General features: G+C 40.3%; 1 protein-coding gene across 1 annotated transcript in view; it reads left to right on the plus strand.

Moving 5' to 3' along the window:
- Pard3b (par-3 family cell polarity regulator beta) overlaps positions 1–14,930 on the plus strand; it is a 993,910-nt gene that overhangs the window by 572,435 nt on the left and 406,545 nt on the right. Inside the window, 3 exon segments of the mRNA XM_036173329.1 lie at positions 2,449–2,619; positions 6,755–6,887; positions 11,894–11,993. Coding sequence (XP_036029222.1) covers positions 2,449–2,619; positions 6,755–6,887; positions 11,894–11,993 — 404 coding nt within the window.

The following is a 14,930-nucleotide window of genomic DNA, read 5'->3' on the forward strand; positions in this document are numbered from 1 at the left end:
AGACGGCTGAGACTAGAATACAACTGAAAGTAAGTTTATGCTAAGAGCTGTCGGTATTAGCTTTTATATACAATGGTTTTCTTCTCACATCTTCCCTCTCATTCAGTTCTTTCTCAGATCCCTTCAGTTTTGATTGTCCCTCTTCCTGTCATAGTGGATGAGGTGTCCTCCCAGTTGACAGACCTTTGTCGATCTTAACACTGGCTCATTTCCTGATGACAGTGCCAGTGTCCATATCCAACTCTTCCCCTTCCTCCTCATCTTTCAAATCTGCACATCAGCTTCCAGCCACAGTAGGAGAATTTTAGTGACAACCTTCAGCCCAATGGTCCTCCCTGCATCCTGTGACAAATTGGAAAAGCTCCAGCTGTGCTTCCTTTCATGTGACTAGACCATTAAGGCGGTGGTTGTTCTACCCATCTCACTGTTTCACAGAGGCTTAATCCTATTCTTTGTGTGCCTAATTCACAATCGGATAGCAGAAGAGAGGAGATTTCTTTCTTGATGAATCAGGGTAAAGGTTAAGTGAAGTTCCAAAGCCAGAAGGAGGAGACATTAAGAACCTGTGAGGCAGGCCACAGAGCACTTTGTATCTGAGCCTACACACTCTCTATAGACCCCAGTGCCTTGGCATCTCCTTGCTGTTCTCAGTGAGCATGGACTCCTTCGGTTGGCCTCTGCAGCCCTGTGTCGCCAAGACTCCACCCACCAGGTCATGTGTAGGACATCTCTACATGCTCTCTAGACCAACAACTGTCACTCCTTCCCTTTCCCTGGTCCTTAGGGAACAAGTCCTCTGGCCATCTCTGCCCTTGTATTAGTCCAGGCCTATCAACAAGACTTGGGTTTTCTCTCTGAGGCTCCATGATTGGCTTCCAGTCTTCACTGTCTGAGCATTTCTCAGGGAGGTTTTTTTTTTTTCCCCCTCTTTTGACTTTTGCATTATATTGTGCTCATTTGAACTTCCAGATACTTCTTACTGCAAGAATTATTACTTTTTTTTTTTTTTTTGAATTTTTTCAAGACAGTGTTTCTCTGTGTAGCTTTGGCTGTCCTGAAACTCACTCTGTAGACCAGACTGGCCTTGAACTCATAGAGATCTGCTTGCCTCTGCCTCCCACATGCTGAGATCAAAGGCGTGCGCCCCCACCTCCTGGCAAGAATTCTTTTGCATTTAGTTAAGCATAGCTTATAGGCTGCAAGAAGAGGGGCTGAAGGGTCAAAGTTCACCAAACCGAGCTCGAGTGAGTCTCATCTGATTTGCTATAGTGACAAGTTGTAGTTGTGATTCCCTGATTCTGATTATTTTTGTGGAAAACTTCATAAAAACACAAATCTCCTTAACTTGTTGGGTCTATGGGTATCACAGGAGGCAGTTAACAGAAGAAGTCTCTGGGAAAGTAAATTACTAGGCATACCTACACTTATTTCTGTTGACTGTATTACCATCAGAAGCAGGACAGGATTCTAATTAGATATGAACCTTGTGGCTTTCTGAGTGTCAAGCAGCATAGGAGAGTTTCCTGTCTCTAGTCTATAAACACTGTAAGCACCATTCCCCGCCGCCCCCCCTCATCTTCCTAGAAAGGGGATGCCCTGTGGTCTACCCACATTGTCTTCCTGAAGAGCTGGTCTCCAAGTTTATCAGCCACTGCTGGAGACATCACTGACTGGCTTCTGGCTGAAGATGACTTCCGAATGAATTACCTTGAATGATAGAAAGATAGGGTGAGGCTGACTCTCCACACATCAGGGGTCCTGGTGCTTTAGTGGTAAATGAAGGAGATGCTAGGTGAAAGTATTTATTAGCTTGAACATCCCAATAAAAAGCCTGACAATTTCCTTTGTCAAGCTTTCCTGCCAGAGTTATTAGGACAAATTGGTTCTTCACTACACACATCTGTTTTCTTCTAGTTGATGAGTAAGTTTGTACTTGAGTTAGAGAAAATTATATGAGGAATCTGTTCTCTCCATTCAATAGGACTAGCAATGATATCTACAAGGGGCATTATGCTGTCAAGCACACAGCTTTTAAGCATGTCTCTCCATGCCTGAAAATGCAAACCCTCCTTGTGAGAGATAGCTACAGCCTTTGTTTCTTAACCCCGATTCCTTGAGTCTCAACGGGGTCTTTGCCAAAGCAGAGCATATGATTCATATGCTTGCCAGACAGAGATTTAGATAAGAACCATCAGAAATGTCTAAATTATTGCAGCTCGGGACTCTAAGATTTCTAAAAATAACTCCTTTCACACAGATCACAATTGTTAGTATTTGTGACTACTTGATAAGCTCCAGAACCTCTTCCTGCCATTGAAAATAGATCATCCCCAAGAATTAAGGTTCACGTTTCTGACTGTCTCATCTTCATACTTGAACTTTTCTCCAAACAGCTACCTATCACACTGTGCTCTCCCACCTCACACAGTTTTCTCCTCTCTGCCTCAGGATGGCCGCCTGCGAATGAATGACCAACTGGTTGCTGTTAATGGGGAAACTCTTCTGGGCAAGTCCAACCATGAAGCTATGGAAACGCTGAGGAGATCAATGTCCATGGAAGGAAACATCCGTGGCATGATCCAGCTGGTGATACTGAGGAGGCCGGAGAGACCACTGGAGGTGATAACATTCTTGACTTTGCTGAAAATTCCTGGCCACCAGAATATCCAGACTCAATCACTCATGGGGTAGATAAACATTTATTGTGTCTATACTTGGAGAAATATGCCCCAGACAGGCTCTGATGGATCTATGAAAGAAACAGGTGGTTGTATATTTTAGATACAATAAAAAGCATGAAAATATGCATCTAAAATAAATCATTTATCAAATATCACAAGTCTGTATTTACTAGGACTTATGTTTAGAAATTCCTAGGGTTCTGAACTTACTTAGAAAGCATCCTTCTTAATATAACTTTTGGTGATATGCTAGCAATGCCTATACCTTAGAAAGTTCCTTATTGGATGGGTATATATAGTGTTTAATGTGAAGATTATCATGATATAATCAGATCTCTATATTCTCCCCTAAAATCTACACTTAGATAATACAGACCTGAGGTGAAACTAAGTTAAAGTTTGATTTGTTAAGAATTTTTATTTTATTTTATTAAGTAAATAGAAGTCATTTCTTTTTAAACATTTGATTGTGCTTTTTAAATGTCAGGGAAATGTCCACTTACATGTGAACCTTACATGTAAAATAATATAGTATAAAATAATATAGTGTAAAAGGAGTATAAAATCATTCTTAAATGCTGATATACCAAAACATTTCAATTACACAAAAATATAAATGAAATTTATCTTAAAACAATATTTTAAAAGATTAAGTATTAAATATTCCTAAAAATTACTTCAGGAAAAATGAGTAAGTTCATAAAAATTAACAAAAATATCAGTACACCATACATCATCATATTAGGATAGTATCTAAGGCCAAAATATGTTTCTGTAGTACAACTTTATATAGAGTTAGAGTATATACTATTTAGAAAACTAATATCAAACATTAGTTTTAGTAGTAAATTCAACCAAAATTTAAAAATGAAAGATTTTCCAAATGAAATAATCTGTCAGTGGGGCTCCTTGTGTTATATATGGACTACTTGCACTAAACCCCTCAATTTGCTGTTCCAGACCATGAAAATACAGAGCTAGTGTGAGGGCCTGTAGAAGATAGATTCTGGTACCTGCTTATCCACTGTTGGAGCTTTATTTCTCCAGATGTGACTGGCTCCCAATAAATGTTGCTAAAGGAATGGAAAAGCTGAATGTGAGACCCGCTTCATCTGACAGGGTGGTCTTGAGTAGGGAAATGATAGACCAGCTCTTCCTTTGCTAGATTATCAACTATTGGGAAAGAGTAACTGTACCTTTGATGATCTTTTGAACATAACCTTGTAGATGTTAAATAAATGTAAATTGGCCAATTACTGGAGACTATATATAATGAATGAGCTTGTTTTCCACATGCGCATCTGGTTAAGTGACAGAGTCTTCATGAATATTTAATGGCTTCACTTACGCACAGAGTTTGAATGTCCTCGTCTCTTGCCTCCTAGCATAAGGAAAAGGCCTGTCTGGTGTAATTTGGTCCTTCCTATAGAGTCCTGGGATGCAAGGAACCCACTTATTGGAGAGTGATGTGAAGGACAGCATAAGGGAAGTCTCAGTCACCCCTTGTTATATATCTGCATATTATAGCTTCCTTTTAATATTTCCTTTAACAAAGATTCCTCAACTAAGAGAAAAGAAAGGAAATACAGCTAGAGCGCCATATTCACACAGAGGCCAAAAACTAAACAAAAAGGGAAAAGAATGAGTATGGCTTTAACAGACTTACAGATATCTTTACCTTCCCTTGTCCTGCGTTCCATGTCTCTCTCTAAAATCCTGTGAAAGGAGTGGGTGGATGTGATGCCCTGGCCCATGGAGTTGGGACAGTTTGCATTGGCATTTTATTTAGAGCAGTATCTCTATCTTTAATTGCAGAGTGGAATGGGATCAGTGTTATCCCATCAAAAGAAAGTATTAACTTTCTGTTCATTACCCATCCTCAGATGTGTCTTGTTAATATAGTTCCTCAGGGAATTGATCAGGACCAGGAACTCTTACAAAAAGCAATTTTTATGAGGACGTTTAAACAAAGATCCATTTTCTTTCCCTAATATTTACATGCTTTCCATGGGGAACAAGCAGACGCTTGACTCTCAGCTATAGAAAATCTTTGTGGTAGCCATGAAGATTAAAGGGTCTATTCCTTATAAAGACAGAAGCCTAATGTACATCTTATCTTTATTAAATAAAAAATAACCAGCTATGTGGTCTCCTGAATCTGCCTCACTGGGTCATGCATGTGCTGTGCACCATGTATGCGGTACACGCTTGCTTTTGCTCTATTCTCCTACAGAGCAGCAAGTGCCCGCTGGTCCATAGAAAAGCATCCATAACCCATAGAAGGTCTAAGCACTGCTCAGATATCAGGGCAAATCAATTAGTTAGATTTGGCAAGAATGCCAGTGTAATTGCTGGAACATTATACTGATATTGAAAAGAGATGAAGATGCTACTTAAGAAAAGTCAAAATATAAAGTTGTTATTTCTCCCCCACATTACCCAGTTGTACAAGATAGGTAAACAGTTTTGATGAGAACCTCAGGAAGAATACATAATGAGCCCTTGATTGAATCCAAATCATTTTGAACAGAAGCATGTTTTTCAAAGGATGAGCTTCAGGTTGAATTGTGTGCTGTTTGCGCCTTGAGACTTGGTATTTAAAAATGGGTTATGACCTGGTTTTGTTTTTCTCTTTCCCCAAACACTTACTTCCCTGCTGCAGCTCATCTTCACAGAGGCAGCACATGTTTAAAAATCCATTATATTTTTTATTGGCTGGGACACTAATGGAGGCCTCCACGACAGCTCTATTTTACAGGCTGGATGCTTTAATTAGCCTGGTTACTGATCAGTTGTTGGGATATTGATTGTGTCATTTATCAAAGAGCTAGGAAAGCAGAAAAAATTGTTTTTGTTCTTGTTGTTATTGTGAAGTGAAAACACAAGGCAAAGCAGGTCCTACCTCGGCCTGCCTGCTGGGACTCCAGCTTGAACCTAGGACTCACTGGTCCCCTATGCCTGCTTCGGTTGGACTAGCACTACAGCAGCCAAGGGTAACGTGGTTAAGTGTGGGAGAACTATTAGAAGCCCTCACAAAAAGCTAATAGCCTCTGCAGCTGAAAACATTTTAATTATTTAGGACACAGAATAGAAGTGGATGCTTCGAATATTTTGTTTAGCTAGATACTGAGTTTTTTTGTAACTAAAGAAGAAAAAGTAAAATCAAATGCATTGTTTCAGCCAAATGCTTTCCTGGAGGAGGGAGCTTGGGGAGCAGGTCTGTGTTTGCGACATGTGCCTCTCACAAATGGCCAAGAGGAGAGCTATGGAATGACTTCCAAATCATTTATTTCCCTGAAATCTGTTAGGGAGACAAATCATGGGAACAGGAGCAAAAGCTTACTATGCCACAAGCCGCTCGAAAACATAACCGAGTTCCCTGTCTTCAGCTGCCTCCTGTTACCTCTTCAGCACCTGGGGAAGATGGTTCGTGGGGTGTTAGTCTGGGTACAGCAGTTTGCAGAAAACCGTGGATTTGTTTACAGACTGTCAGAATCCAAGGAGGAATAGAAAGGGAAAAAGACCCCAGGGGGAACCACTGTCTGGCCTGTCACAGCTGTCCACTTTAGCATCTGGCCAAAGCCCGGGGTCTGCAGTAGGACACAATCGTGGCATTCTGGTGACAAATACTGCTTGGGTTCTGACTTGTCCTGGAGCATATGCACTTATCTGGGGAGAAAGAGTGGCAGAGGGAGAGGGGAACCAGCTGGTTGGCAGAGAAACACCCTTGGCATGAACTGGATTCTCATATTGACACTGCTACAAGCTGTACTCCCAGATGGAAGAAAATTTGAAAGAAGGCAGTTGTAAGTGGGGGGAAAGAATAATAAAGTTAATCCTCTTTTGTGTTGGCTATCAGCACTCACAATCCTTAACACTACATTGTCCGGGCTGTTTATTTCGTATTGAAAGACGTTTGAAGAGACAGGGCCATTTTGATTCTTTTCATGATTGAAGATAACACATGCTTGCGACTCGAAAGAGGATTCGGACAAGAACCATTCTTGCACCCTGCTTCAGTTGTCCAAGTTGAAATGTATTTTTAAAATGTAATTTTCGTTTCTGTCCCTTAGGGGCTTGCAGAGTGTGGGGCGCTTTCCAGACCATGTTTTGAGAACTGTCAAGAAGCTCTGAGCACCTCCAGGCGAAATGATAGTAGTGTATTGTATCCATTTGGTACTTACAGTCCACAAGATAAAAGAAAAGGTAAAGTCTCCCCCGTTCATCCTCTTAGCGCACACAACCACAAAACCGGCTCTTCCCTGGGAAGAGGGATAAGGTATCAGGGACAAAGGCGAGTTAATTAGGCACAGTGCAGACTTTGTCAGGAGAGCTGAGGGGTGGGTGAGAGCATTGACTTGGAACTTGCGAATCAGATTCCTGGCAAGGTTTCCAGTTGAAGTGACAGTTTTCTGTGCTTGCTGCCCCACACATGAGGGTTTTGTGTAAAACAAACCATGAGTGGAGAATCAAAGATGGCAAACTGTGAGTTTTTGGAAGATCTTTTGGATCATTGAAAGTTACCAAGTCACTTTAAACTGGATGGATTTACATGAAACCACAGAGTGGTCATGGTGTGACTCCAAGCTCTGTGCTTGGTTCCAAGATGAATGTGGTAAATAGTGGAGCAGCACAGCTTGGGGCCATCAGCATGGCAGCTGGACTATTCTTGTTGTCTGATGACATACTCTTTTAGAACTGGAATGGGTCACATTTCAAGCAGACTCCTAGATTTTCTCCATTGCTCTTTCATGCTTACACTCCAGGTCACCCAGAAACTTGTTTTATCTCCCTCTTTCTTTTTCCTTTAATAGCTTTTACTTTTTATATTGCAAAAGCAATACATACATATTCATTGTAGAAATATTAGGGGAAAGCATTAAAAAGAAAATTTAATATTACTCATCCCTCTATCTATCTATCATAACTCCTAATCAATAACATTTTATGTAGATCTTTGAAGTCTTTTCTCCATGCAAATATGTACACATAAAATGAAAGTAAAGTGAAATGCACTATAGGTAATTTCTAAGAGTTTTTTTTCCTCATTTGATACCACATGATGAGTATCTTATGTCTCACTAAACATTCTATAACCTTCCATGCAGTGGTGGCATGCTCTACTATTCAGTGGATGTAATAAACATTATAGCATCGATCCTGTATCTTTTAGAAGCTTAAGATATCAGCAAACTATAGAGTCACAGGAACAAATCCCAAACTCTGATGTTATTATATCAGAATGGACTTGTGAATCTGAGATTGTTTGAGCATAAAACTATTTTCATCTGAATGAGATATCGGGGGCACTGGTTCCTCTGAAAGTTTTCTATTTTAATTATTTGCTGTTTGTTAGATATGTTGTTAAGTAATCTATGTTCAGATTTAAAGTGTTTCATATTATTAGCCTCATTTTACAGGTGAAGATATAGAAGGTCTGTGAGAATAAATAACTTACCTAAGACTATGCATATTTGATATACCCAGAGCCTGGATTCAATTCCTGTACCTGGCTTTGTTTCATCCCAGCCACAGCAAAGGCCCTGCCTAGCATTGTTCCCTTGTAACCACTGAAGTCTTTCTACCTGGTCCTAAGAAATGCCTATGAAGTGCTGACTTTACCTCGTAACTAGCTAAAAGGAATTACTCAGTATGTATTGGCTTACCTTAAGTAAGTTGTGTGTTCTTGACAGATCTTGAGACTTTCAATCTCACTGTCTACAAAGCAGGGAAGGAAGGGAATTTCTCTGTAGAACACAGGAGCATCCTTAGAACTCTTTATGCTTTGTGTCTGCAGTGAAAAAGTGATTCCTTTGATTACAGTGACCACAGATAATCTCTGAGAAGATTTTGTACATTCTTTTCCTTCTAAAACAGAAATGTGGATAAAAAAAGTTTTATACCAATAGAAAGAAAACAACAAACAAATAAACAGACAAACCAAAAAACCCACTAACCAGTGACCTGCCAGGTACCTGCTTCATTTCTCACCCTGACTTTCCAAGTTAGTCTGAAAATCTCAGCTCCTTCAAGACCTTTCCCGTCTGCGCTAGACAATTTTTGATAATGTCCACTATGGAGTAGTATGGTACTCTAAGATAGTAGCGGAGGACAGGCTGCATCCTAAGCCTGTTGAGAAATAAACCATTGATTGCTTGAAGAGAATAAAGTCTATCTATTATTAGATCCTTGTGTGTCTGTACTACATTCCCAGGTTGCCTGAATTCGACTTCTCATAGCCCGGACTCTGCATTTTCAGTGAAAGGCTGGGTGGTAAGCTTACTATTCATGGAAGCCAACTGACTTAGAGAGTCTATGAACTTTCTAGAATTAACATAGCATCATGCTGCTCTCATCATGTCCATTGCCTCTCTTCAAGCCTTAACATTTTGCACTTTGAGAAATTCCAAGAGGGCCCGAGTCTCAGAGCCAGTGAAGGTGTTATGTGCCACAGAGACTTGTGAGCTAGGATAGTGGCCTGACCACATCTGACTTGGAAGGCCTCTTTTAGCAGGACTAAGTTAACTTGACAAAATGTAATGTCCAGTGAGGAGATAAGCTGGGAGAGCCAAACATTAGCTTTCTGCCTTCCCCTTTTCCTAGTCTTTGTATGTTTAAGACCACAGTGTTGATATACTGTGTTCCATCTAATTTGGTAATAATAGTACATACTGCCCACAGTTTGCTCCGTATTTTATTTTATTTTTTATTCTCTTCAAGCTGTTACACAGAAAAGGAATTTTTAGAATAACATTTGTAAAATTGGAACATCAGAAAATTCACATTTGTATTGGAAAACTGTTAGCTGGGCCTCCTGTGGAGGAAGTGTGGTGCTCCAGGATAGCAGTGGGATGGAGGCTGTGTCCCTGGGGCGCTAGGCATCGGAGGAGTCACAGCCTGCGCCAACACTGCACTTCACGCTGATGGAGGGAGCCTCGGCACATCCCAGCTCTAGCTCTCACCTCTTTCCCTGTCCTCCCCACCTTCACACACTCTGCCTGCATTGTCTCCTCTCAGGTGACAGCTGAGGTGACCCACTGCCCAAATCCTTCCCAGTCATCCATTAGTTAGGTCTTTCCTCCCTACCTCAAATCAAAGATTTACACTTTCTGCCCTGTCCCAAATCCCCTGGAGGATTTGGAAGAAACCATAAAATTCCCCTAATGTTTATGTTTGTAGGAGTCGGAGTGCATTTATCACTCTATAGCAGGAGGCACTCTGCAGTGCTGATGGGAAATTGAATTCTCCTTCTCAGCTGGACTAGCGTTGATTGAATACCTTTATGTTGTCAAATACTATCAGGAAAGCAGACATGTGGACAATGCTGCAACACTGTCATTACCCTCAAGAAGAGTGTAAGGTGGGGTCATTGAGCTCTCTAAACTTGGCCATTGTAGTGCAGAAACAACTACAATAAGTGTGCAAATGAACGAGTGTGGCTATTTTCAACAAAACTTTATTTAAACGCCAAATATCGGGCTCATTGCAGACCAGGGCCATAGCTTTCTTATCTTATTTAAAGCCCTGTTGTTGTTGTTGTTGTTGGTGGTGGTGGTGGTGGTGGTGGTGGTTTTTGTTGTTCTTATTGTTGTTGTTTATCCACTTCTCAGCTATTCTTGACTATATGGACTCCACAAAAGAAAAAAAACCACATAATATGGTAATTAAAGAGGGCCATTTAGCCAACAATAACTTAGTGACTAAAAGACACATTGTCAACATTCACAGGTGTGTGTGTGTGTGTGTGTGTGTGTGTGTGTGTGTGTATTAGGAGTATACTCATACAATCAATTAAATCTAAAATATTTGTATAAGATTAGAATTCTGCACTTGGATACTTGACACAAAGCTTAACGAAGGTGTCAGGGTCAAGGGAAGACAAGTCCGTACAGGGTCTGAGTATGTTGTACACAGTCAGCCAACATGAAGTTTGCCTCTGCTCCTATCACCACACTAAGAAAAACAGCTAGGACCTAGGAATACAATAACAGTTAAGGTGATGGCTATAATAAGACTCTATAACAACCCTGAAAAGAGGCTTTAAAAGAGACAAAAGACAAGGAAGAAGTTACCTCCAGTTAGAAAAATGTTGACGAGTAGATTACAGCTTGATAGCTCAATAAATCACAAAAATAGATGTGATCCAGGACTTTATGCTGCTAATGCACAAATGTAAACGTTAATGGGTGAAGACAGACATCATAGACTGTCCAGCTTGGTGGAAGTAGAATGTTTTGTAGTGATTAAAGTCCAAAGAAGCTCATTCTAAGAGCCTGTCAAGAGGCTTTTGGGGGACATTTAGGGAAAAGGATACAACCTACAGTTCTTTGCACCCTTTGTTAATTTTGCAGTTGTATTAAAGGAAGGAATGTTCAGAATGAACAATATGGTTAGCATAATGTCTGACCCACAATGTCTCATCAGAACTCACTTCTTTAACAGTGATGATCAGGGTACATGTTATTTTTCCACTACTGAATAGCTTGTAGAAGAATGTCATGTTTTATTCAGTAGGAAACCCCAAATTCAGACTCCAGCTTTTGGCTTATAAGATTTTATGGCACTAGGCGGGTGGTGGTGGCACACGCCTTTAATCCCAGCACTCAGGAGGCAGAGCCAATTGGATCTCTGTGAGTTCGAGGCCAGCCTGGTCTACCAAGTGAGATCCAGGAAAGGTGCAAAACTACACAGAGAAACCCTGTCTCGAAAAACTAAAAAAAAAAAAAAAAAAAAAAAGATTTTTATGGCACAGATAGAAAAAGTGGATCTTTCCCCCTGCTTTGTCTAAACAATGAGCAGTACACAGGGTCTCAGGGCATCTTCTTCATTACTTTTTCTCACTCAGGTAAATGCCTAAATTATAATTCAGAGTATTCACTATAAAGCCATAATTATAAAAATATTAAGGTATAAAAGACATGTTCTATGAGTCTCCTACATATCAGGAGTATTGTTAAGCACCAGGCTTTTACAGGTAACTAAAGGGTGTCGAGATGTATGGATTTATTTGTCATAGTGGTCAGTGAGTGGGTCATACACATAGATACTCTAGAAGGCACAGTTCATCTCAGCCAGGGAGCAATCATGTGAGACCTCCCATTCCAGGTGAAGCTTTATTGACTTCAAGGCTGGTTTATGTGTCCGAAGCAAAAGCAGGCACTGAATCCTCCTCCCTCTGGCCCACTACAGCTTCATTTGTTCCTTGTTTATAGACCTACTGCTTCCCAATGACGGGTGGGTCGAGAGTGAAGTACCGTCCTCCTCACCACTGCATCCTGGTCTGGAATGGGGCCTTGAAGATTACAACCACAGGTATCGATAAAATGATATATCGTAAATGGTCTCTGTTATAGTTTTTCTGGGAAAACTCAGCAACCTTATTTTAACTCTATTTCTTTGCAGAATGGAAATCTCACAGTCTCCATTTTTTTACTTTTGGGTGAAAGGTTTTTCTGGCTAAGAGCTTACATTGTTCATAATTGGCTTCCTGGAATTTTTTGAGATCCATCTTATATAATTAACATCACTAAGAAAATAGCTGGTGTTTCTTTTAAAAGTTCGAAGACCAGAGAAGCAAAGCTTCAAAGGAAACTTACATAGGAAGGTATACAATAAAACTGAGAAAGCATAAAGCCTCAGGTTCTCTTTATTTTGTAACTGGCAAACCCGAAAGGAATTTTAAAAATAGATGCTCCAAGAAAGTTAATGGAACCTAAAAATTAAAGCAACACCATATAATCTAAAATATTGAAAAGGGTACCCAATATTATAGCCACTCTATAATAGAAACCAGAAAATCAATAACTTTTAGACTCACACAAGCAGGAGAAGGGAAGATTTACTAAGCATACATACTATTTGACTAGGGGGATTCATAGAATGTGTTCTTCTGATGAGTTTTAAAAATCATTAAATTGTCTCTTTGCTATTTTCTGTATTTATTATGGCTGTTAAAAAACTTGTATTTTATTCCATTCTGTTTCCCATGATAATCCTGTGAAATTTCTTCATTTTTCTTGCAGCAATACTGATGTCATTTCTATTATGCTTTTTAATGCAATCTGCTAAAAATAAGGTGACACGAGTGTGTAGCCAACTCTATCCAGGAGAGGCTGCCTATGTTCTACTACTGCTGGTTTTTGGAATCAGTTATTTTCCTCCAAGCAGTATCATGAACTACACTGAGAATCACAGTGTGCTGAACCAGCACTGGTAGGGCTCCCTTAGCAGAACATATGGATGCAGTTAGTTTTGTTCATTTATCTACATTGTCTGCCTTGATCCTGAATCCAAAATGAACTTGATGATGTACAGAAATCTGTGACTCTGCCCAAAAGTCAATTCACAATGAGTCAAAGACCTTCATTTAAAGCCTGAGACACTCAGACTGCTAGAGGAGAGCATAGTGACCAGACTTGAACACTTTTTGAACAAGACTCCAGTAGCATAGAAAGTCCTAGGGATTGATATATGGAATTGCATAGAATTTCTGCACAGCAAGGGAAACCGTCTTCAGAGAGGACAGACAGCCCATAGAATGGGAGAACCTCAATCTGCTCTGTCCCAGGCAGGGGTTGATATGTAGAAAACATTGATACCTAGAATATATGAAGATCTGCAAAAATTAAGGACTAAAATTATGCAGCTGCCTAATCAATAAGTAGGCTAATAAAATATATAGTGTTGTAAAATGGCATGTGGAACCCCTGGTGGGTTTAAGCTGAGGTGCCCCAAGGAAGGGGAGGGGAGACATGCCATGCAGACACGGCATCCACGTGGAAAGTTTTATTATTAAAGGGGGAGAGGAAAGGAGAGGGAGAGAAAAAGAGAGAGGAGAGGGAAAGAGAGAGAGAAAGAAAGGCAGAAAGAGAGAAAAAGAAGGTGCCTCACAGCCTCACGCAAGGACAAAGAGGAAGAGAAGAAAGGAGAAGAGGAAGGGGTTTTCTCTTTGATTTTTAATTAAGAAATTTTTCATTCATTTTTACATACCAATCACAGAAGAAGATCCCCTTCTTCCCTCCTCCCAACCCTCTAGCCTTCCCCCCAACCCTGTAGCACAAATTGTTAGAAGGTCTTATTAATAAAAACAAACCTGAGCCAGTTATTGGGGAGAACGCTGGAAGATCAGAGAAACAGCCACAGCCACCTCACCTTGCCAATTCCTCAGCTGATCTTGTTTCCTCAGACTGGAAGCCTCTGAGTCCTCATCCAGAATGAATCTCAGCTGAACTGCTGCTCAAAGGCCTAAAAGGTTAACAGACTCTAGTTCCTGGTTTTCACACCTTATACACCTTTCTGCTTCCTGCCATCACTTCTTGGGGTTAAACCCCTGTATCTCCATGCCTGGCTGTTTCCAGTGTGGCTTTGAACTCACAGAGATCCAGATGGATCTCTGCCTCCAGAAGGCTAAGATTAAAGGTGTGCTTTCATCATTTCCTGGCCTTCATGTCTGTCTAGTGGCTGTTCTGTTCTCCTACCCCAGATAAATTTATTAGGGTGCACAATATATTGGAGAGCACAGTATCGCCATATTTCCCCTTTTTTGTCTAAAATTTTAAAAAAGCTTTTAACTAGTAAAAGAAAAACTATATCCAGTAAGTGTATACAATGTATACAGTCAAGAGTTACATTAACAGTGTCTAGTCCATTAACATTTGACAGATTCAGACAAAAACTCTATTTTATCTATTAACAATATCCAGTCCACTAATGTGACAAATTCAGACAAAAAAAAAATTTCATTACTTATCCTACTTAAAACAAGTAGTTCCTTTCTAAAAGTAGATTCAGTAATCTCCCTTTTATCTTATTATATCCATATTCTCTTTTTTTTGAGTAGATACAAAAATCTACTTTTTATCTTATCATTCCTATATCTTCCCTTTTCAGAGTAGATTCAACTATCTACTCTTTCTATATCTTCTAACTCACACTGCCACCCCCCCCCATTCCCTCCTACAAGAAGGTAAGGCCTCCCATAGGGAGTCAGCAGAGCCTGGTACATTGAGCTAAGGCAGGTCCAGGCCTTCACCCTGCCTCAAGACTGTGTGAAGTCTCTCACTGTAGGTAATAGGTCCCAAAAAGCCAGATCATGCACCAGGAATAGATCCTGATCCCACTGCCAGGGAGCCCCTTAAGCAGATCAAGCTACACAACTGCCTTACTTATGCAGTGGGTCTAGTCCAGTCCCATGGAGGCTCCACAGTGTTGGTCTAAATTTCATGAGTTCCCACTATATAAGATGTTGTC

The sequence above is a fragment of the Onychomys torridus genome, chromosome 23 (genome assembly GCF_903995425.1).
Source record: "Onychomys torridus chromosome 23, mOncTor1.1, whole genome shotgun sequence".
Lineage (NCBI taxonomy): Eukaryota > Metazoa > Chordata > Mammalia > Rodentia > Cricetidae > Onychomys > Onychomys torridus.